Source organism: Rhamphochromis sp. 'chilingali', assembly GCF_963969265.1.
Source record: "Rhamphochromis sp. 'chilingali' genome assembly, chromosome: 18".
Classification (NCBI taxonomy): Eukaryota; Metazoa; Chordata; class Actinopteri; order Cichliformes; family Cichlidae; genus Rhamphochromis; species Rhamphochromis sp. 'chilingali'.
The window spans coordinates 30,557,343-30,582,714 of NC_137945.1; the positions used below are offsets into that span (position 1 = coordinate 30,557,343).

The 25,372-nt window shown below is 40.8% G+C and overlaps 1 protein-coding gene across 1 annotated transcript; it reads left to right on the forward strand.

The window, feature by feature from the left end:
- Positions 1 to 782: 782 nt before the first annotated feature.
- Positions 783 to 24,905, forward strand: lancl2 (LanC lantibiotic synthetase component C-like 2 (bacterial)). Its single transcript, XM_080865907.1, has 10 exons — positions 783 to 1,016; positions 1,786 to 1,988; positions 5,290 to 5,407; positions 6,171 to 6,378; positions 8,453 to 8,600; positions 15,282 to 15,428; positions 17,743 to 17,925; positions 20,145 to 20,321; positions 21,323 to 21,395; positions 22,724 to 24,905. Exons 2-10 carry the CDS (start codon positions 1,824 to 1,826, stop codon positions 22,798 to 22,800), a joined length of 1,296 nt encoding a protein of 431 aa, XP_080722033.1. The 5' UTR covers positions 783 to 1,016; positions 1,786 to 1,823; the 3' UTR covers positions 22,801 to 24,905.
- The last annotated feature ends 467 nt before the right edge of the window (positions 24,906 to 25,372 follow it).

Here is a 25,372-nt window from a genome sequence, read left to right on the forward strand (position 1 = left end):
CAGCGTTCAAAATTCTCCTAAACTCAATTTAACCTGTCCATGGTGCTCAAAAAGACGTTTACTCCCATGGATGACTCTTATTCAGAAAAATCTTTTAGTGATCATCAGTTTCTTTGGCTGAAGAGACTGAAAGGTTCCCTGGAAAGCAGTTTCAAACTGCTTTAGAGGTCCTGCAGGATATTGGGATGAAGCGGTGCTCTGGAGATACAAGGGAAAAGACAGATGTGGAAACAGCTGAATCAAAGAGCCATTAGTGCTCTGATTGCACTAATAGTTATAGCTTGTGGTCAGCTAATTCAAAAATGGAATCCAAAAAGCATTTGTATCTCTTAAAGTGCAACCGAGATGCAGATAAAATGTGAATCCTTAGAAGAGCGACAAAGTTTTGTCTTCTGTTGGAGGTAGAGCCTTTTCTCTAATGTGTTTCCTTTCAAATCTTAAAAAAAAGAAAAAAGGAAAGAGGAAACAGGATGAATAGACGAAAGAGGGTTGTGTGTGGAATTTGTTAGGAGGGAGAAAGGGAGGGGTGGTGGTTTGTTATATTGCTTAATCCGGGCAGCACGGTATCACACACTAACACCATCTGTCACCAGGAGTCAGCTACCGAACTGGGCTGCTGGGTACTGACGGGCACCGGGCGGCTGCTGGAGGGGAAGTCTGTGTCAGTGAGGTGGTTACGCCCGTGGTCTGTGTACAAACCGTCGGGGTGTGCGTGTGTGTGTAGGGGTGGGGGGTGAGTGTTACTGATTTGGCATCGGCAGCAATCCGATGTGCGCTCAGTGAGGAGGATGCTGAGGAAGGAGAGGCAGGGCGAGACACGGTGATGCGGTGACACATGGCTGCCTGCCGGTGCACTTAGACTGCGGCTCACACTTCTTTCCATTCACCGAAAAATAGGAGAGGCTGGACTCCGGGTTGCCTAGAGACGCTGCTCGGAGGCTGGAGGCTGCCGCAACCGACAAACGAGCTGTGGAAGCCCCGCACACTGCTGATCGGACAGCCTGCTGATCCCTTTGGTAAGCCCAATTTTGGCTCCACCTGGCAGTACCTGCAGCATTTTAGCATCGCAGCTGCTGTTGCTAATATAACGACCTGCTGTTTGGGCTACCACAGTAATGCCAGTGTAGCAACAATTGTTCTCCTTTTCCATTCAGACGTCTCATTGCGCAAACTTAAGCGTCACACTTGGTTCCAAAGAAGGTGTATTACTCATGGCATTATTTATTAATCTCTCAATTTAACAACAGTCCAAGGTGACATTCATTAAAGTTTTTTTTTACCCTCGGATGTTAAATGCAATACTTCGTGTTTGTAAAACTTGATTTTGAACGTGTTCAATTTGTTTGTGCTCTATTTCTAACTTTCAGCTGAAGTTACATTCAGTATTCTTTTGGTCTGTGCGATGCAAAGCAAAATATATTTCTGGGGAATAACAGAAACAGCAGTGAAAAATATGCCTTTAAAAGTACTCAAGGAAACCGAGACTGAATGAAAAACGAGGACTTTTAATGTAAAATGAGTAACTCCAAGCTTTAAACGTCATTTTGTGTGAATCAAAATAACTTTTAAAGGGTAGCTTTGCATGCTTTTTTAATTTCGATTAATAAAGGCATGTTGTCCTGTGGCTTCTTTTGTATGTCAATGGCATTAGACAAAACATAAATACACTACTCGATCCTTTTAATGATTACATTCCATTTACATATTATTTCATGTCACTTTAGTGTGGTTTAAAACAATATTTCTGTAAGGCGATTTTTTATTTCCACTATATTGGCTCTACAGCGTACTGAGATATTTGGCCTTGCCGAGCCGCCGTAGAGATGGGAGATAACATGTCCAAGCGACTGAAGCTGATCTCGGCTACAGACGCAGAGATGGAGGAGCGCTCTTTTTCAAACCCATATCCCGACTGGGACCAAGGAGTCCTCACCTCCAACTCTGGAGCGGATGTAGTTTGCAATGACTCCCTTGATTCGGAAGGAAAGGTGAGATGTTTTCCCTCACTTTGGTTTTCACATCTGCTAACAGAAAGTAAAGCTAGCGTAGCCCAGGCTTGTTGTTGATACTACGGGACTGTTACGGTGTGGGAGTACCTGACATTGAAAGGGGTTCGTTTATGTTAGCGCATATAATTTCTTAGCTGTGGTTTGCGTCTGTCATCAGTCTAAATGCAATAATATTACAAAGCTAGTCACGTTTTGTCAAAGTAAGTAAAAAATACAGTTGTTTTTTGTTTGTTTTTTTTAGTTTCCGCGTCTGGGTCCTCTGGGTACACATATTACAGTACAGTAATAATCGGTGAAGCTGGTGTTATGGTCTGAAATGACAGTCAGATCTTGGAGGTTTCTTTCACATAAACAAAAAATAAATAAATCTGCAATTAAATTCCACATATTTTTTCCCACTGACAGGTATGCTTCACCAAATATAATCGTATCGTAAGTTTGGTAGTCAAAGTCTAATTTTAGGCTGTTTTTGAATCCTGCAAGTGAAAGTAACTAATTTTTTCATTGGCTCATATGAAGATGGTTTTACCCAACAAAATAACTCATCTCCAGTGTTTTTAGGAAGGTCATAGAACAGAATATAGAACATTCAACGTTACGTCGTCTGTTTTTAAGTTATTCAAGTTAATATCTTTACATCTTTATACATTTTATTAAATTTATACCTTTAATATAATTTACCTCTGCACTCTTATTCCTGTCTTTTAAAAACAAGAAAAATATTAAGAGTTTGGAGTTGGTTACAAAAAGAGAGAGAGAGGAGCTTCGGAAAATACCTGGATTTCAATTTTCTGGTCGTCAATGAATTTTCAAGAAGGCTCGTTTGCTGTTATGTTGAGCTTTTTGTATTTTCACACAAAGCTTGGCTGCTGTAAATGTGTATTGGCATTTTGAAGACTGTATTCACCATTACAGACATATAGTTGACCTGTTATAACACATTTCTCTCTCTGTATTTTGCATCTGTAATGTTGTTGTATTATTTCGCAACCATGTCATGAATTCAGTAAGACTTATTAGATACCCAAAGACTTTATGATTCTGTGAAACAGAATTTAACAGCTCCAGAAGATCAAGAACGTAGCAACTTATCAATTTGTTGCGGTAATTGTGAAACTATGTTCAGAATATGTGCATGAACATACTCGCACAGGATTGGCTGAGACGCTGTACACAGCCGTTTGCTGACTGGCAGTGCCTGAAATTAGATGGAAAGCTCAGGAGCTAACACTATAGCACTGTATAATTGTTGGCTGTTGAGGTATATCAGCAGCCCCCCTTCTTTTCTTTTATTGTATTGAAAGTTTATTCGCCAAATCAATACAAATCACAACAACAGTCTCCAAGGCGACTGTTGTTGTGATTTGGCGTTATATAAATAAAAGTGAATTGAATTGAATATTCACTGCTAACACCAGGTGCACTCGCTCCTTGTGTTTCCTACCTTTACTCATGTTGTGGTCCATGATATCATTCAGCTGTCTCCTCAGTAAGTATTTTGACCCACAATAAGACAAAAATTCAAGTCCAGCATCGTGGACTGCAGCAGTTGGAATGCGCTTCGTGTTCATTGAAATTCAACAACAGGAAGAAGCTCATCAGGCAGGCTTAAATATGCTCAAGTATTTTTTTTTGAATTTAATGGCATTTGCCAAAAAATCTCCAGATATAGAAATTTACAAATATTTGCTAAAGTGGATCCATTACAGATGTTTGCTAATGAATTGTAAACACTGTTATATTGTGTTGAAGTCAGAGCTGTAGATTTTTGTGTCACCGTCATTAAAGGCCTCATTCTCCTCTTTGGCTGTTCTGAAGATTTCATTGTTATGCAGAACAGCACCATCTATTCATGTGTCTGTCACTGTGTTCTTTTCCTTCACCATCGAGCTCCTCGTCGAACTGTTGCAGAGCAGAGAGAACAGACAGCCTTGGTCACAGTTCTCTCTGGTCAGGCTCTGACGCTCAAAGCCTCACCAAATATTGACTTTCAATCTTTTTTGTTGCACTTAAATGTTTCAGTTCATCAAACAAATTTAAATGTTAGACAAAGATAACACGAATAAACATAAAATATAGTTTCTAAATGAAGGTGTTTGTTATTAAGGGGGGAAAAATCCAAACCTACATGGCCTTGTGTGAAAAAGCAGTTTGATTCAGAATTTTGCCCTGCCCTACTTTTCAGCGCATTCACGCTGTAGGTGATTCTGTGTGAATGGATTCTGTAGAGAATTAGTTCATTTCACATCCACAAGCAAATCAGCCTTTAAAGCATGGCCTGACCCATGATGTTAAATTAGTAAAAAATTGGGCCTTGTGGAAAACAACCTAATTAACATTTGCTTAAATGATTCCTAATGATAAGAAGATTGGACCATGAACTTATATCTGAGCATTTATTAGATTTGCCACTGCTGCTATTAGCAGATCACATATAGACATTGAGCTTGCTCAACCTATGTGGATGAAAACATTAGATATTGTTCTAATCCTGACTTGGGAAACTGAATTGGGTGTTTGTGATCGATTCGACTTGGTGTCAACAGCAGAGAAAGGAGAAAATGGCATGACTGTGAGCATATTCAAAATAAAAAGTTACTCATCTGAAATGAAACTAAGCTGAACAACGTACTGGTTTTTTTTCACTTCTCATTTTATTTATTTTACCAAGACATTCAAATTCAGTAAATGTAAATCAGATCAGATCAGATCAGAATGGGTTTATTGCCAGATGTTGAGGTTTACAACATTAGGAAATTGCTGCGGTGCTTCAGTGCAGACAATAAGAATTAAAGTGCTATGTAGAAAGAAAGATATGTGCATGAGATATATACATGAGAATAAGAATTATGAGTGCTACGTAGAAAGATATATACATGAGTGCAGGGGATATATACATGAGTGCAGGAATGTATGATCTTGGTACATTTATTTGTTCCATTTTCTTTTACAGCATCAGGAAAGCAATGTTTATGTCCAGCCTAATGTTTCTTTACTGTCCCAGTCTCTGCGATTCGTATCAAATCAGTACTCAGCAAAAGCCGATACCCATACATTTATGTCCTTGACTCAAGACAGCCTAACTCATTCATTGCTGTGTATAAACAAGCTTAAATATGATTCTGTCTCCCAGTGCATGTTACTTAACTTCCTGCTGCTCCCTCCCTCCTCTGTTGTTCCATCTGTGCTACCACAGAATCAGCATTTAGCTTTATAGCTGATGGATAGTGCAGCTCTTGAGTCTGACAACTTGGAGTTTATAAATGTATTCTCTCTTCAGGTTAGCACATCCTTTCAGAAGAAGGTCCAGAGTAAGATCAAAGATCTCCTCCAGCAGATGGAGGAAGGCCTAAAGACAGCCGACCCCCATGACTTCTCCACCTACACCGGCTGGACAGGTGTGTCCCTGACTACTCTAAAAATGTGAAGAGAGCACAGTTCTGTTATCCATCCACCCAAAAATATTCTCTATTTTATACGCTTAGGTCCATAAGTATTTGGACAACGACAAACACTAATGTTCTCTCTGTACACAATTAATAGATATTAAATTAACAGTTAACACTGAACTGAAATGCAGACCTTGAACTTTGATTTAGGGATTTAACAAAAGTATTGCAATAAAGGAATTGCAGATATTTTTTGTACATAGTCCCCCATTTACAGAGAAAAGTTTAGAGGTTTAGTCTAAAGTTCAAATTAATAATGACACAAAATATGTTTCAAAAGCAACCCAAGAGTTTATTAAGGCAAATAAAAAAAATCAGTAATTACCAGATGTAAATCATTGACCTTATCTATGGTTTACATGATTTACAGTAGAGAGAGCATTTTAGTTAATGAAGATAAAACTGGAGCCAGAGAGAGGATGTGCTGCAGTGTTTGGTGGCACGTTTGGTGATTTCTAGACTTCGGGCAGTCACTGGCTGCAAAAAAAAATAAAATCATCCAAGCGTTAAGAACAGGGCTTACATTTGTCCTGTAACTGAAAATTAGGGACTACGTACAAAAATGTCTGTGGTTAGTGGAATACATCTGAATTAAAACTCAAAGTTGCTACTCAGTCACATCTAGACTGTTTGATTTAAAATCCACAGTGGTGGTGTGCAGTCATTGTCCAAATACTTATGGACCTAACTGTGTCTTTTCTTTTCACTGCAGGCATTGCATTGCTGTACCTTCAACTGCACCGGGTCTCAAATGAGGCCTCCTACCTGCATAGAGCCCTAGACTACGTAAAGAGGACCATGAGGATCCTGAATGGGCGCAAAGTGACATTTCTATGTGGTGACGCGGGGCCTCTGGCAGTGGGTGCGGTGGTCCACCACAAACTGAATAACACGACTGACAGCAAAGAGTGTCTGTCCAGGTTAGACGGATTGCTTGAGATGCTCGATCTTTATCTGAAAGAGTAGCAGAGTCTCTGGTGAAATCGTACTGCTACTGTGCACTATATAAACCCCATATATACAATGAAGATTTAGTCAGTGACATAAGTGTAATTTGGCATCCATACAGACAGGATAGCTTTCCCAGCCCCATGTAGGCTTTGATGGTAGGCTATTTCCAGTTTTGCTTTGGCGTGTGTTTGTTTTTGGGTCACCCCACTGGGCGGGCAGTGTGAACAAGCAAGTTTGTGAAGGCAATGACTTCAGAACGAAGCAATAAAGAAGCAATGGAAGCTGCCAGTATTTTTTTTTAATTGACAGCACATTCCCTGAAAGGCCCGTGTGGTAGAAAGGACCTGAAGCCCACAGTGTTATGGACACCTGACTGACTTTATTTACGATTTGTTTCTTACTCATGCAGCTGCTCTTCCAGCTGCCTCATTCCATGCGGCACAGCTCTCCCATCAGGTCCCAGTATCCTACTGAAGTAGGGCAGGCATGGTCAGGTGATGGAGAACAGCTTTGTGGGCCAGCCTCCCCTGACACAACAACCTGAACCTACTTCTTTACTCCTGCCACCTCATACCCCCATTGCCCGACTCAGGGCGCCATCCAGCTTAGCCTTTGAAGAGGGAGTCGACCCTCCTCAGGCACTCCTTCTCCACCGTGCTGTACTTGGCCTCCTGTTCCGTTTCCTGGTGATGTATACAACTGGGCGGTCGGGCCCTTCTTTACCTACTGGGACAAAACTACCCCCAGCTCTCCGTTTGAAGCTGAATAAAAGGGAGAGACAAGTTAGGAGTGTGAAGCAGGGGTTTGTTTATCTGTACGACCACCCCCTCGCACTGCTATAGCCACTGGACCAGTTCTGGGGCTTCCTTTCGGGTGAGATCAATCAAGGAAATGATCGGGTCCACAAAGCCAGGCACAAACCGATGGTAGTAACCAGCCAGCCCCAAGAACTGTCTCACCAGGATACGATGGCTATTTTTTGAGGCGGAAATGTTGGAATTTGGCACCTCCAGCCCCAACTCATCTCTTTTGTTCACCAGGCTCACCATTGTAGCAGTTTCAGCCTCTCTCCATGCTTGGAGGAGTTTGAGGTGATATATCTGTGGGGCTCCTCCCCTGTCTGATTGTACCACCTCATAGTCAGCGTCCCCCGCTCACCGCGAAGGAGGGAGTGATACAAGCCCTTTATCTGCTGGTGGAAATTGAGTCTAGCCCTTCTGTTGCACAAGTGGTGCGACTGTTGTTGTGATTTGGCACTGTAATAAAATTGAATTGACTTGAATTAAGGGATGCGTCAGGCATGGGATTTTTGCGTATGTCTGCATGCACACACGACAGTTGATACTCCGCTAGTGTCACTGCTGCCTCCAATCTTGTGGGCTGGTGGCGACGCATCCACTCTGCCATTCTGGCTGGGAGCCCCTTCACAAACTGCTTAAGCACCAACCGCCTCCACCAGGCGCTCCTTCCCCTCCTCAGGGTTGGGCCACAGCCACCTGGACACCGTGTCACTGCCTGGCATAGGCGAACGGCTAGTCATCCGATCCCCTATGAAGCTTTGATGGTGGTCCTCCAAGGCGAGCTTCATCCGATCTACAATTATATGCCGGACATCCACAAAATGGCCCCGTGCCGTCGCAGGCAAGCTGAGAGCCGCCAGCTGAGCCTCCCCCCACGGTCTTGGTCATGGCATGAAAAACCTCCAAGAAGGCTAAATCTTAACTGCACTTAGGATATTTCATCTTTGATCGTATGCTCACATTGGAGAGCTATGTTGAAATTGTAATCCTGAGGTAAAATCCGATATCATGGATACTAGAAGACCACCAAGATAAAATAATGAGTGTGTCAGTAAGAATAATACGGGGTTTTTAAAATTCCTCAACCAGTGTATTAATCCACATTTGCTGGTGCTGTGAGGAGCTGCAGTATTTGCGGTCAGGATAGTGAATGAATATTATCCCCCATGGCTCAGGTGGAAAACAAATCTGTGCTTGATCCGTACCCCAGCCTCATGCAGTGATTGTTGTGTTTCTCCATCAGGCTTCTTCAGCTTCAGCGGTCTGTGCTGAGCCCAGACTCTGATATACCAGATGAGCTGCTGTATGGTCGTGCTGGATACCTTTATGCTTTGCTGTACGTTAACAAAGAGATCGGCACTGACGCTGTGGATGAGGACACCATTACAAAGGTGAGACTTGCACATGTCATATGTGCTTTTTCAGATTAATAATGATAAAGACATGTCTGACAATGTTATGTCACGTTGTTTGTTAACATTCTCCATGTTTTGCGAGGGTATTCTGCTCGTGTATGGTGTTGTAAGCAACACTGTACTGAAGTGTTCAGCCCTGAATTGGCTCATTGTCACCAATATCTGATCCAGCTTTTTGAGGGAGGATAGGATTCATATTAATGCTCCAGATACCTGATCTATGCAAATCAGGATAAATTCCTTATTTGTCCTTAAACTTCATTTTGAGACAGAAATCTTCATAATGCTGCATTTTGTTTACGCCACATAAACGTAGTCACCATGCTGTCACTTAGGTCGCACACAACCCTTTAGTTACTGGCCTGTTGAATTTTTGGAGCCACAAGTAACCATAGTTAGACTGAAAGGTGAAGTACTGAGTTATCAGTTTGACCAGTGATGTACCAACACCTGTAGAATTAAATGATTCCCAACAGAGGGTTTAATACCAGAACAAAAATGGTCAACTCAATTACTTCAACTCCTTTAATAAAAGTTGCTTTAAAACACTGACACCGTAGCAGATCATTCAAATCGTAGTGTGACAAGACTGATACTGAAGTGTTAGGATAGTTGCAGAGTAGCCTAGTATTGTTGCCGTTACATTAAGTTAGTATAAGTATTTAATGACAGCCATGCCACCTTTTACTCTATGCAACAAAGGTGATGTCTCAAACAAAGTGGTGAGGTGCAGTTCAGGATAAGGTAAAAATAATAATACTTTGGAAGTTGTTCCTGACTCTGACCTTCTTATTAGCAAAGACTTCTTGGAGAGGGTTGGCAGTGGACGGTATCAGAGCACAGAGGACATGGGACCCAAAAACACAACATGCAAACTCAAACACACTGTGACTAATAATCTCTCATATTTTTTGGTTATTTATTTAGGAACACACAGTCACTGCAGGACCAGCTGTCACCATTTGGTGTAGCGCCAGACTGAAATACATATACTGTGCCCGATTTCTCACTCGCTTTCTTACAAATACACTAGGGCTGAACGATTATGGAAAATAATCTAATTGCGATTTTTTGCCCCAATATTGCGATTGCGATGCGATATGCGATTATTTTTTAAGGTCTTTGTCTTCTGTATTATTAAACAAAGACAAGCAATACATCATATAGTATGGCCAATACTATATTACATTAATTTTAAACTGTTCTTTCCTGGAAGACAGACCTCTGTTATGATGACATGAGGTGATGCATGAATTGATGACTGACATTTTTATTTAACTTCTTCAATCACAACAGTATATTTGAACATACACAATAGTTTATTTTTAGCTTACAAACATCTGAGCATAAAGTGCTGACAAGGAACCCTGGTGTAAACATTAAAATGAAAGTCAGTACAATGTGCAGATTGCAGAAATATACATAAAAAAAATCAGTGGCTTTACCACACTCAGTTTTTCGACATCTGTGAACTACTAGACAGTCATTCAATTAAAAAATAATATTAAATAAATAAAACTAATAAATAAAAAATACACACATCTTACTGATCTCTGCAGTCAGTAACATTACACATAAAGTGCAAACATAATAGCAATTGTATAAACACACACACAAACACGCCTTTAAAATTTAAAGGCGTGAAATTGGACGGTCTAGTTCTGATTAGCGTCACCGCTGTCTCGGTGGAGTTTAATAAACTCGGCCGTCTGCTTCTTGCTATCTAAAATATAACCAGACACTGGTGTAAATTCTCGACTGTCTCATACTTCTGTTTAATAAGTTTTCTGTTTGACGTTTAGTCAGCTGTGTGAAAACCAAGGAGGAACCCACCCGGGGGATTAATAAAGTTTTATTTTATCTAATCTAATAACTTTAATCTCAGCCAAACCGATTTACTCACGAACAAACAAAACACTGAAAAAAGCCCAACAATAACATTTTTAGGTTGTCTAAGTGACTTATATATTACGTTTAACCCGAGCAGCGAAACTCCGCGGTGATCTGAAAATGATGTGCCGGGAGTTGTGCCGTTCTCGGCCGCATCAGTAACCCTCGAGCTCCCGGCTAGCTGTCGAGCTGGTGGGTAGCAGACGCCTCTGAAAACGTCGAAGCACTTTTGCAAATATGGGATATCTTGATAAACCGAGCAGATATTTGATGTTTACACAACTACTTTCTCGCCTGAAAATATGTTAAAAGTTTATTTTGTGACCCTGAAAGATTAGTATGAGTAATTTTAAAACTTAGTAGCGGCCGCCATTGCTGGAAACTGGAGTTTGGCTGGGCCGCGCTATGAATTCTGGGATATGGTAGTAATTTGGACAGCCTTCGGCGCGTCGCTGTGACGTAATCGGTCTACAAATGCGGCCTCAGGAGGATGCAGCCCATGAATTTGGACATGTCCAGAGTATAATCGCAGCCTTTGCGGTTAGAAAATTGCACTTGATCATGTCGCGATATTATCGCAAATGCGATATATCGTTCAGCCCTAAAATACACACACAAAGTGAGGAAAGGGGTGAGAGAGTGGGCAGTAGCGGACGCACACAAGCTATCGTTGTTTTCAGAACCGGTAGATAAAAGTACTTTCATGGCCAAATAAGGAATAGAAATCGGATGCCCCAAAGCACCCAGTTTCCTGCAGTGCTGCACTGCTGTTCATCTCATTGTCAGCTGTGCTCGTATACCTGTCACCACACAACAACACTCAGCACTCTGGAGGCTTTACCAAACAGTGGGTCTCCTCCAGGACCCGCTTTATAGATGCTTTTATTTCTTTTTCTCGTGCTCAGATCTTTGCTCTCTGTTTTCAATCTTGTTCTGCTGCATTGTTGTCTCTGTGTGTATCAGTTATTAGAGAGATCTCTGTGGTTTGCTAGTTATGCGTTTTTTCCCCTTACTGATTCCCTGAGTAAATGTGTGTGTGTGTGTGAGCGAGCATGTATTCATATCTTTGTGGGGACCAAAGTTCAAAGTTTACTATACTTGTGTGGACCAGCAGCCCTTATGGGGACCAGAATCCTGGTCCCCACAAGTTTGAAGGCATTTTTAAGACTCAAAATGTGTTTTTAGTGACAGGGTTACAGTTGGGTTATGGTAAGGGTTAGGCATTCATTTTTCTGGGTTAGGGTAAGCAGCTAGGGAAAGCATTATGTCCCCACAAGATATGAATACCCAACAGTGTGCATGTGTTTGTGTTTCAAATGCCAGCCTGTCAGGGTTTTCTGTTCTTTATAGTGCGATGTTAAAATAATTTAAATTACAAGATGGGTTGAGAACCCTGTTAGAGTAGCAGTGGTAAATTATTAAGCTAAACCAGTCAGTCGTAAGGTCAGCTCCATAATAGGAAGGATTCTGCCACAGGGAAATGGACAGCTGCAGACATGACACACATGAGTGGTATAGATCTTCATGGAGCTTCATAGATCTGTGTAATGTATAACACATTCCCTGTGTAATGAACAGGGGATGTAAATCTGTCCTGCCATGATGGAGGCAGTGCTGCTGCTGCAGAACTGTTTTTCTTCACTCTGTCTTGCTTGGGGACATGATATACTGCTGACTCAGAACCCCGAGCCCCTTCAGTTCCACATATAGGCTACTGTGTATTACTGCATATATCTAAGCAGAATGTCCAGAAAACATGACTATAGAAAAACACAGTAGCTTGTCAAATATCCTCAGCACAATTTTGGGATGTGATTATTACCATGAGGAGAAATCGTCATCTCTAAGCAGTTTAGACCATTTGTGTTGGTGCAGCTTGGTGCAGGCATTTGAATATTACGATGGTTATGATAAAGCTGCAATTTTGAACTGTGAAGTTTGAGTACAAGCTCCAGGTTCCTTCCCCATGCTTTTTTGCTGTTTTCATCCTATCAAGCAGAAGTGTAGCTAACTTGGGATCCATCTTCAATTCTAAATATGGAAGCGCTTCCCTGAAAAACACATCATCTGGATGGGATCCACTACAGAGGATGTTGTGTCCATGTTTTCAAAAAGAACTTCAGATTTGGGATTGTCGTCTACTTTGTCTCAGTCCATTTTAAATGAGCTTTGGCCCCGAGGAGGTGGCTGTGTTTCTGTGTTTCATACACAATGGAGTGATCTCCATGACAGGATCATGCTTGTTTTTAGGCAGACCACCTGAAGTTCCAGAGATCGCAAGCAACCAGTACTGATTTCAGCCTCCTCTGCAGAAATGTTGCTGTTTTGATGATATTATGCACCGTAGCTACTGACATATTCAGTCTTCACAGTTTTATGTTGAGGAACATAAACAATAAGTCCCAGTTGTCTCAGTTTAAACATTTGATATGGTTTCTATGTTTGGTAGTGAATTAAACAAGGCTTTATGAGCTTTGCAAATCACAGCATGCTGTTTTAAATTGTAACTCTTCCTCTGCCAGGGTGTCCAGACGTAAAAAAAAAAGAGCCAGTACACCTAAAGGTGGAAGATTAACACATAGGTGTTCATGTTAGTGTAAATGTGTCTTCTCTCCTTTAAAGAAAGTAAACAGAAACATATCTGAGGCTGATCGAGCAGCCACGTGTCATCCTAATCACCTGCTCGACCAATCAGTGGAAGACAAACTTCTGCTCCTTCCACATGGCAACGCCTCAGTTTAATCCAGGTTGTTTGGCTTTGGAGAAAGTGTTCCAGCTTATAGCTGTTCCTAAATGGAAGAGCATAAAGAAATCCCTCGTATAACACCCTGCTGCACATAAACCTTAGTAGCTGGTGTGCAGCAGTCTCATTGAATTTAAATCCCTCAACCTCTTAATCTAACCCAGATTTAATGTTATGGATAATTCTTTAGCTCTCAGAGGTTTGTGTCATATTAGTGAGCTGATAAATGATGTTGTCTTTCTGTTCAGAAGGAAGTATTTGCAGACAAGACATAAGATGCAACACCCACAGTCATAATGTCAGGCATGCAATGTTGTTGTCATAGACACACTGAGAGCGGTGGCCAGAATTAGTTATACAAGCATAGTTAGATGAAATATTCCAGGGTTTCTGATTGTGTAGTGTAACTGACACCACTAACGCACAAACGCACGTTTCCAAAAAAGTGATCCTAATATTCTAAAATAAGAAGCTAACAAAGGCTTGTTGTGTTCTACGATTTTCTATTTTCAGACTGTGATTTTTATTCTTTTATTCTCTCTTTTCTCTTGACAAGACACTCTGACAAGAAATAGCAGTAAAAAGCTTCCTGTCATCGGAATCATTTAGCCATCCATTGCCCATCCTCATCTGTGCCCTGTAGGCTGATGTGTGTGTCGTTTTGTATGTCTGTCTGCTTTTTGCTTGTCCTATTTAAAGTATTATTTTGTGTTATGTTTTATTGTGATGAAAGATTGTCCTATAGGCATCAAATGATTTTAAATGGATCCGTACTTTATTGTGAAGGAGGCTAATCGTCTAATAAAAGGGAATTTTGTTAAGTGACGTGAGATGGTTGTTGTAAATTGGCACAGTGTAAATTAGACCACATTTATCTAGATTTTTATCATATGGGAGGCTCTGTGATCAAAGCATTTAAAATCGAGAGAATTTAGTCATGTTTGTTTCCTACGTTTGATTAGAAATGAAGATGAGAGGTTTGCCTGAAGTTTAACCTGCCTACCATCTCACATGGGAGACATGTAAAAATTTTCCAACTGACGACAGGTGATATATCCACGCAGGTGACCCTTTGATGGGCGGAGCAATGTGATCATCCACAGACTGATTTGCGGGTTTAGAATTTATACAGTTTTTTTGGAGGGAATATTTGAGCTTCTTGTCTTGTTTGTTTCATTATTAATATAGCTACTTTTTGTGGATTAATCATTTATTTATTTGAGATGTGGCAAATCGCACAAAAAACAACATTACATCAGAGTTTTTCTTTTGTTTTGTTTTGGGGTTTTTAACGTTCGCTGGAAGAGAAAGTTTGATTTTAAACTTACTTTTTGTTCAATTATGTATTTGTTGTTTTGTCGAGTGTTTAAGACAGATAAACACTGGAACAGCCTGTAAACACGGTGGGAAAAAGAAGCCAGTGTCTCTGTTTCCCTCCCCACCATTATTTTTTTAAATTTATTTTATTTAAATAAAATGTTTTCGTTTTTTCCTGAATGTAGGCTGCTGCCTTTCTTTCTTTCTGTTATGAGTTTGAGAAAACAAATCGCTGCACTGTGAGGAGGGTGTCATTAAAACAGCGCTATTATTTTTCCGTTGACCACTTCTCTTTCTTCAACCAACATTATTAGCAAACTTACCCAGGGGCAAAAAAATGAATCACTCTTGTAAAAACGATCGGTAAAAGGCTCAGCCTATCGTTCATAGTCGATACATTCATCCAGTCGCCTACTGTGCCCTCTCTCTGCCGTCGTTCTATCCATGAGGCTGTCAGACAAATAATAAAGCAAAAGTATAGTTTTGCACCAGTAGAAATGGTGTCTCCCAGGTCATGTTGTTCTTATAGTTTTATAATGAAACTGTAGGTTTCTCACTTTGTCATTTTGAACTGAATGCTAACACTCCACTCTCTCAGCTCTGTAGTAAAGATGTTATATCAGTTTCTGCCAAACTGTGTGTTTGGATTCAAATGTGAGCTCAAAGGTTCCTTTATTTTTCCCACTCTTTCTCTCTCCAAACGTCAGGTGGTCACAGCCATTGTGGAATCTGGTAAGAACATGTCAGCAGAGCAGAAGAAGACTGATCGCTGTCCACTCCTCTATGAGTGGCACAAGAAGCAGTACATCGGCGCTGCCCACGGCCTGGCCGGCATCTATTACATGCTGATGCAGGTAGGAGAAAACAGAACGCGGTCTGTTTAAAGTCAGTGGGTTTTTAAAAACGAAAGATTATTTTATTCCTCTATATAAATAAGTTCGAAAGTATTGCTAAAGCTAATGTTATCTGTCATGTAGTTATTTATGGAGAAACACTCGAAGCTTCTGATCTTCTGGTTGATGATGCACAATAAATTGTGTCATTTTGCTACATCAGAGAAATGAAAGTATTTCTTATTGATGTTTTTTTCCAAATAGACTGACTTTCATTCTAGAGTAACATTTAATATCACTTGTATATAAGATCACGCATTTATATACTGTAGCCACAAACACACACGCATAAATGCACAAAGTGACATCCATGTAAGTGAATCCAGGTAATGTGCTTGCAGTGTCAGCGTTGTTGAATCTGTATTTTTGCTGACAGCTCTCGCCTGCAGCCCGTGCTGCAAGCCACCTGCCACCTTCTTTGTGAGCACTGCAATCTAATTATTGAGGAAAAAACAATGAAGAGAGGCCAGAGACTGGATCCAGATTTCTCTGTACTCATTTTTTATGTATATGTTTACTGAAAAAAATATATAATAAAAGCACCAAGTATGAATTTTACTTTACCTGAAAGAATGAAGGATTATTAGCTGGAGGATTATGTTTTCCTTAGTGCTGTTATATCAGAATGGGCTGAAATCTGTTATTGATTATAGATTTGGGCAGATAGACTCTTTATCAGTATTCGGCATTTGGAAGAAGAACTGTTTGATTAGTGGTGTTGGCAATCAGTAAGTCATTGATTTAAGGTTTGCTTAATGTCTGTTGTTTCTTACTGTTCTGGGCTTAAAGCCAGTAGAGGAGCTGAGACTTTCTGCAGGCAGACATCCTGTAAGTGTTGTTGGCGGCTAAGATGAAGCAGTTTTGTGTGAAATCCTGCCGAAGCATGGCCTACAAAGAACGACCAAAGTGTTCCCACTGTGCATTCAAATGCTACTGGGTATTGTTAGCAGCTAGAAATGTGTTTTAGATATATTCATATATGCACGCATGTCAAATTCATGGTCACAGAAGGACTCGAGCTTATCCCAGCTGTCACATGCATACAGTATGTTACTGTGTGCATGTACCATTATGGGAAAAGTCATCATTTATCAATTTTCAAGCAATGTAATTCTGAAAATAGTCACAACAAATACATTACTTAACAGGGCAGCCACACTGCTCAGTTCAGATGTGTCTTGAGATTGTATTGTGTGTGTGTGTGTGTGTGTGTGTATGGGCTATAAATGCTTACTTAAACCTTGACTTATTAGGCTTATTAGACTTATTAGACTTATTAGACGTTGGCAGTCAGAAGTTTAAAGTAACCTAATGAAACATGTTTGACCAGAAGACAAGAATTCATACTCTAATTATGATAAAAGTTGACACTAATGTCAGCACAATAAAAGGTCAAAGATACAGACAAGGTCTGGACCGTAGAGAGACATGAGCGACCAGCCAGGGACTGGAATCACATGATTTTCAGCATTTCTGGTGCTGGCCAGGGATTGGCACACACCGACAAAAAGTCGTACGCACCCTGACGGCCGCACACTAACATGTCCTTGTAGTGAAGGTATAAACTGTTCCAGCTAGTTATATAAATCTATTGGACGTGCTGTTGTTTGAAAATTCATTGCTGTACACTCACCTTTACCTCAAATTGTTTCCCTTACAATGTAATTGTTTGTACCTGTGGGGTGCCAGTTTAGCTCAAGGGGTGAGCCATGTGCCGTTTGGCAGGGGAGCAGCGCTTTGCCCCCCTCTCCCTCTTCCAGTTTTTCTGTCACTCTTTGCTTTCACTGTCAGATAAAGGCAAAACATTTCATATGGCCAAAATAAATCAGAAAAAACTGTAAGTAGCAAAATCTGACTGAGTAAGAATGCAAAAAGATGGGTGGCAACACAGCAGATCGCCATGGCAACAAAGATGATTCCATTATTCATCTTGTGATTTATAACAATAGCAAAAGCCTGATTTAAAGTAGCTCACTGAAATCTGTCCACAGACTTTTGTGTTTTCTCTGCTGTTCACTGATGTTCTCATTAACACATGAGAATCCATCTTTCTCTGTATGAATAATTCATGACTGTAGCAATCAAAGTATGTGTTGAGTCCGTTTAGATCTTATAAACATCTGCTCTGAAACATCTGCTCTGAAAAGCTGTGTTTCACCAGCTTTTCTGCTGCCATTAGGAAAGGTGATAGTCACCTCCTTTTGGGGCATTTAAAGAGAATTCTGTAAATGTAGAGCTGAACAGTACAATTGAAATTAAACACTGTCCCTTTCAGTCTGGAGCAAAAGTCCATCCAGACATCCTGTCAGAGTTGGTTCGCCCCAGCATCGACTACGTCCGCCACAAGAGGTTTCGTTCAGGAAACTTCCCTTCATCCCTGAGCAACGAGAGCGACCGGCTGGTCCACTGGTGCCACGGAGCGCCCGGTGTTATCCATATGCTTATCATGGCCCATAAGGTGAGAGTTCTGCGGTCAGCAGCCACCCTCTCTGTCTAACACGCACAAACAACACTGTCACCTTGTGGCACAGCTCTACACTACATGAACAGTTTATTGTGTTAAACATATTTGTGAAGCATGTATTATTTGACACGTCAAAGAAAAATCATGTTGTTGATGGGATGTTGTTTCGCCTGGCGTCTAACACTTTGGCTAATTTCGTTTTTTTTCTTGGTCCATTAGGAAGCTACATCACAGCCAACATGCTGCCATTCTGGCATTTTGCTCTTACTAATGAGACTCTGCTTTTTATTTTTTGCTGTTGTTTTGGCACAGTGAACAAAGCACTGCACTTAACAATGTTCTGCTATTAAACAACTGTGCCGTTTGTGTCACGCGTTTAAACATTTAAACTGCCACATGTTTTGTTAGTGGCAGATTTCAGGTCGGCTGTTGAAACTATGCTGCATGCACACGTTGTGCTCCCACTGATGGAGTTGTGTTTTTACAATAATGGACGGCAAGTTGAATGATTTCAGAAAATACGATCCTGTTCATGAGGCAGAATAATGGTGATGTATTATCACAGAGGGATGCTCCATTATTAGGGCTTGAAGTTCTCTTTCACTGTGCTGGATCTCCATAAATGTGATGTTTGGACTAATTTCGCAATTATTTGACAACAGTAGGCATACTGTGTCATATTCATAGTCTCAACCAAGACCTATTACATTATTTTATGGCTCTGACAGTGTTGCTTGAATGCAAAGAAGCAGCCATACATCAAAATGATCCAGAAAACACTGCTTTGTTCTGCAGTCTGATGACTGAAAAAAATGGATGTCACATCCTTTAGACTAAAGAAGAGAGGTACCTCCGACATGCATCACTGCCTCTGATGGAGGGCTGCGTTAGCGCCTATGGAACCGGCACGTTGGCAAGCCACCATCAGCGGCTTTTAAAGGAACAGATGCTGCCATACAGAAAACATCGTGTTCATGGACAGCCTTCCATATTCGATGATATCAACTGATATCACTAAATCCATACAGACATTAAGTTGTTTTCAGACAGTCAGGGGTCACTGCTTCCTAAAATAGCCGGTATTTTCCAGCTTGTTATCACCCCTAGTGGAGTGTTGGTGAGCACCCCTGCAGGTTACAGTGGAAGAATACATCATGAGTTAATTTTAGCAGCATCAGAGTTCACCACAGAGACATGAGCTCGTATAAAATCAACATGGCTGAAGTTACTTTAACCATGTAGCTAAGGATTCGTCTGCATGTCATATATGGTCGGGTTGTAGGAGTGGATCTAGTTGGTAGCTGTAATAGGTGACTTGTGCCTTGCTGTGTGAGAGGAATTCTTGGGATAAGTAGGAAAGGCGAGGGTACATGGTTCTGCTTTCAAAGGAAAAGGAGAATTCTGAAACAGAACGTGAGCTGCTGGTGTGTTTGAAATGAGAGCGCAGCAGCAGTTTATAAGATTGGCTGGTTCCGTGTATTCAGGTGGAAACAGAAGGAACTGTCACTGGGACGAGTTTTTAAAAAGCGCAGGTTCTTAATAGTGGATTGTTTCTTTCCTGCTCCTTTCCTGTAGCTGATGTTTCTGTGTTACAGCTAAAAGCTAATAATAATAATAGAGAGAGGTGGGGCCGGATACAATTTCTTCTACATTACATGGCAGCTCTGTAGAATGCAGCTTTTCAAAGCGCTCCCTGCTTGACGCCATCACGGACCTCACACAGCTGTGGGAGACTGGCTTATATAATCACATCCAATCAGGCACACTGTCAGGTCTGCACTGTACTCCTACTGTGTCCTGTCAGCTTCATACCTGTCTGATAGGTCGTCTGTCACCTCAGTTATGAGTTCAAGTCGCTTCGCTTTAGATTAATTTATTTCTTTGAAATGAGATCTGGATGAGTGGTTTAGTTTTCATGTAGGCAGAGTCTTTATCTCTTCTGCGAGGACCATACAGCGTCAGGTTTGTAGATATTATATGGGCTGTCTGATACAGGGGTTACATTTACTGCTGGTTGCCTTGAGTTGACGATGCTTTCAGCTTATGAAGTGTTTTCACATACAGAATGCAGTTTGGGTTTTGTTTTTTTTAATTGCTACGATATTTAACAAAAAATGTCAAAATGCTGACTGCATCTGTTACGAGTTGGCAGTAGCTGTTGAAAGGCTGACAAGGTTTGACTATCCTGTCGGCTTCATCCTGTGCCTTGCCAGATTTTTAAAGAAGAAAAGTACCTGAAGGAGGCTGTAGACTGCGGCGAGGTGATATGGCAGCGGGGCCTGCTCAGAAAAGGCTACGGTATTTGCCATGGAACTGCTGGCAACGGATACGCCTTCCTGTCTCTCTACAAACTCACCAAGGAGAAGAAATACCTGCACCGCGCCTGCAAGGTAAGACCGAGGGTAAACAAAACAAGATTCTCAGTAGTAGACTAAATATGCACAAGCAAGAAGTGGCTCTAAAGATGCCGTGGTTAAAACTGTTGTGGATTCATGCATGATATGATTTTTTCTGAATAATTTAAGCTGCCCTGTTTAACAGACATAACGTTGGTCATGGCATTAAATGTATGTTCGTATTGGACACCAGAGCACCGTGAAGCCTGTTGAGAGGAGACCTGTAATGTACAGTCTTCTTACTCGTGTTTCTAATCATATGACACAGCAGCTTTTCAATGTGTGTAGTTGTGGTAAACGTATACGCTTTGAAACACCAGTAACTGCAAATGTAAAAAAGTACACAGCAGGCAGCATGGTGGTATAATAGACTGTTAACAGCTGATCTGTGGCTAAGAGACGAGCTGCGTCTCCTTTCTGGAGGTTTTGGTTTCTTAAAAATAAGAGGGAACTGGGTGGCCTCAAGCTGACATGTTTTGCCTTAAAAGGAAATCTTGTGCCACTATCTTTGAAAAAACAAGTCCAAATTGAGTTTTTTTATTCCTGGTTTCTTATATTACGGCTCACTATATGTCATGATGTACTGGGGAACTACAGGACTCTTTAACAATGCCATGGAAATGTTACCATACAGATTTTTGGTCATACTGCACTGTCTTTGTCTCACGTGAGCTTTTTCTAACAGAGATCCAGCATGGGATTTATCATGTAGTCTTTCCACTCTTACCTAGCTTGGTTAGCTCAGTGCATCTGTCATTACTATAGCAACCAGACTGTAAACATGTTTGTTTGCACTGTGAAAGTTGGGCTTTTTGACATGTTTTTAAAGTGACTTGTTGACAACCAACTTAATGAGCCAATTTTATTACATGATTCATGTGTGCCCCTCACATTTGGCAGAAGGTTGAACACTGAAGACTTATAAAAGGAAGTCTATTTTGTTGTTTTTAAGAAAGAATGATGTTCACGTGTGCTCTGTTTTTATATTCTAACAGTTTGCTGAGTGGTGTTTGGACTACGGGACACATGGGTGTCGTATCCCAGACAGACCATACTCCCTTTTTGAAGGTACTTAATTCGTATTGATTTAATATTTCACATATCGTCTGTGTCATATTCGTCTGCATCTTCTTCTGTCTGTGTAGCAGCTACTCAGCTGTAATGGGTGAAATTTTCCTTACATTTCCACACATGTGTAATGTTACATCAGGAATGATGGAATATGACTTTATTTCAACCATTCACCCCTGTAGCACAGTGTGGAAGTGGTTAGCACTATGGCCTCATATCAAAAAGGTTCCTGTGTGGAGATGTGGTGCTTCTTCCTGTGCCTGCACAGGTGCTATAGATTCATCCCACAGTCCAAAGACAGTGGTTTTATTTGTGAATCTAAACTGCCCATGGATGAGAGGTAGATGAAGTGCTTAAAGTAGATAAAATAAATATAAAATACATATAAAATAAATAATATAAAGTATATAAATAAAAATATAAATAAATTCAATATTATGAATTATGCTTAAATGTGACTTGTAATCTGAAGTGCTTTGCATAGTCAGTAAGAATAGAAAAGAATAAATGCAGTATATGAATAAAAGTTCCTCAGTAGATAAGCCTTTGTGTTTACCTAATAAACATTTTCTGTTGCTTGGAGGTCTGTAATTTAGTAGATGTCTGACACGTAGCCACATGCAGTTGGTTGGTTATTTGGTTGTGAAACAGTTATGATTAGATCACAACATCCACTCTAGGTACCAGGTGATGTACAGTATATGATGCTTCTCATTAAACTCTGTCTCATCGTGTGTTGCATGTTAAGCTTATTTCTACGAGCCTCTGGTCGATCAGAAGTTACTGTGATCTATTGCAGCGTGTTAGCACAGCTGCATTATAACAAAAGGTTTTAATCTGTTGGCTGTCTGTGGAGCTTTCAGAGGTCTGAAGGCAGAAGAGCACTCTTTTGCTCTCCAACCAAAAATAGGTGTAGAGGACACGGCTTTTTCAGTAACTTCAGCAGATTGCTTTTCACCTTTCACTTAAACAGCAAAAATGGCAATTTCAGATCACTCTTCTTAGCAGAAGATTTTTAATTCAGCTACATCGGACGGTTTTCAAGCATGAACAGTATGTTTAAGGTCAAGTCAAAGCATCTCGACCTGATTTAAGTCACTTGATTGGTCACTTCAACTTGCTGGTGTGTTTTGGATTGCCGCATAAGTCGAGTGAGCTTGAGCTCAGGGGAACGGACTGATGGCCGGGCATTGCCCTTGTGGATTTTTGGTAGAGAGCAAAGAAGAGAAAAAGAGATAAAGAGAAGAAAAAAAAGAAAGAAAAGGAAAAAAAAAAGGCATACGGTGAAATGTGTATCCAGCAGTAATGACTGTTTCTCCACTTAGGTATGGCAGGAGCCCTCCACTACATATCAGAGATGGAAAACCCCGAAGCTTCGTGTTTCCCTGCCTTTGAACTTTGACCTGACAGCCCCTGACTTTGGATTACGAAGGGGAGGCTTAATATTTTCAAGTTAACTTTCCTTTAAAAGTACGCTGCTCAAAAAAAAATGAGGGGAACGTTTAAATCACACATTGGATCTTGATAAATGAAATACTCACTCTGAAAATCTTTAGTGTCATAAATTTTGTAATTATCTTGAGAACAAAATGATCTACTAACAGTGAGAACCAATATCATCCACCCTTTAAGGGTTTGAATTTAGAAACCACACCAAAAATCCAAGTTAAAAATAGGCTCGTCTGACCTGCATCATAGTGTGGCTCAGCAGTATGTGTGGTCCCCATGACCCTACATGCGCTCTTAGCTGATGTCTTTAAATCTTGTTCTGGACTTGGATCAAGGCACCAGTAAACTTCTGGACAGTGTGTGGCACTGTTTGGTGGGTTTCGATGGACCAGTGCATAATTTTCCTGAGAATCTTCATATCTTCATAACTGGCGTCAGTGCCTTCATCATCCAGGAACTGCCTTCATTCTCGCCAGCAGAGGACAGACATTGTTGTGCACCAAGAGGATCCCAGGGCTTGCTCCAGCATGAAGTCTGACATTAGATATGTGGATTTCATCCTGATACCAAACATGCAGGTCTGTTTCACTATTTCCCATGTGAACATGCTGTCATCATAGGGCACTAGTGTGAGACCTCCCAGTTTCGGTGGTATCTGAGAAAAATCAGTCATGAGGATTAAGAGGAGAGCATTGGTCTGTGGCTGCAACCTGCAAAACCATTCCCATTTGGGAGTTGTCTTCTTGTTGCTTTTCCATTGTTGCCACATTCATGGCACCAAAACAGGTGAAATTAGTTGACCATAGTTTATGCTTCCAAGAATCCTTGAAGCTTAATTGACTGTTTTATTCTGAGATCATAAAGTGTTCCCCTAATTTTTTGAGCAGTGTATTTTGATAAAACTTTCAGCCTTGGTCATGCGTAAGTAGTGACCAATATTAGACATTCAAACTGGAAATAAGTGCAACTGATTAATTATTTGTTGGATTAAAGACATGGTTAGCTTTTCTGTGATTAAAAATGTACAGAGAATGTTTTTGGACAAAACTACACATTCATTTATGGAGGTGTAGTAAAAATAAAAGAAGCAGTAGATCGATGGAGCGCGACCATCGTATTGCCTCTTTTTCTCTTGCTGAAGATAGACACTGGATCTGATGTTGGAACGCTGTCAGAACTCGCCTATAATGTGCTGAGAAAAAGACATGGACCTCATGGCTCCCCATCAACACATTATTGCCAGCTGGGCTTGGTCACAGGAGCACATTCTAAGCACTCAGCCTTTAATATTGTAGCACTTAGGCCAAGAGAGCAAGTGTGGGTGTGTGTGTATGTGTGAAGATGTGCATCTCTGTCAAATGAACTAAAGCTGTTGTGGCATGCTCACTGTTATTGGCTTTTGGTGCCTCATTGTGTGTCAGTGTAGTAGTTATTCTTCCTGTATTTAGGTGTGCTGTTTCAGTTCTTCATGTGTTGATCGCATAGTAGGCAACATGTTTCTTTGCCCTCTTTTATTTTATTAACAAGTATAAAGTAGCTCCGTGCTCTCAAGCTGACCGTCAGCTGTAAAGTCTGTCTGCAGCTTTTCTGTTATAAAAATACATGTTCCAATTATTGCAGTGATTCACAGTTTTAGTGTCAACTTTGCAATAGATGTCATAACATGTACTGTATATTTCGGCAATACTGGGCTTTGACTAATTTCGATCTTTTTAAAGGCTGAATAATTGCCTAGCATACATCTCAAAGAGGGAAAAAACATGAGCCAAGTGCAAAACTGAATCAATTTGGTTTTTGTGAAATAAAAACAGGGTCAAACTTGTATGTACTGGCTCGAAAATGTTCAAACATCTGCTTGGATTATTCAGCCCAGTGCTAATGAAAGTGTCAAAACCTCTTCAATTCCTCTTAGCGACTGGCTGTATGTGGTTTCTTCTTTTTGTCTGGTTTTGTTTGACACCACTGAACAACTTAGTAGTCTGTGTTCAGGAAAAAGTGTATTTCGGATCTGAGTTATACAAGTCAGGTATATTTATTAAAGAACTATAGATTCAAAAATCAGCTCAAACAATTGGACTACATCACATCCACTTTGCTATGGTCTTAAAAACCTTTCTTTTCTTTTTTTTGCATTTTGAACCAATTGCGGATGAAAATTACTTCTTCATTTATACAAGAAAAAATGATTTGCAGTTCCTGGTCACAATTCTTTCAGCACTGGTTTCATTTTGGTAATGGATCTGTTGGAAGAAGCATGACTATAAGGTTCAAATGGTTGAAAGTTGAACAACATATAATTCAGTCCATCTTCTTCTGCTGATCCAGGGTTGTGCTAAAGCAGAGAAGCCCAGACCTCCCTCTCCCCGGCCACCTCCTCCAACTTGTTGGGGGAACACCAAGGCGCTCTCAGGCCAGCTGAGAGATATAATCTCTCCAGCGTGTCCTGGGTCTGTCCTGGGGCCTCCTCCCGGTGGCACATGCCCAGAACACCTCACCTAGGAGGCGCCCTCGAGGCATCCTTGTCA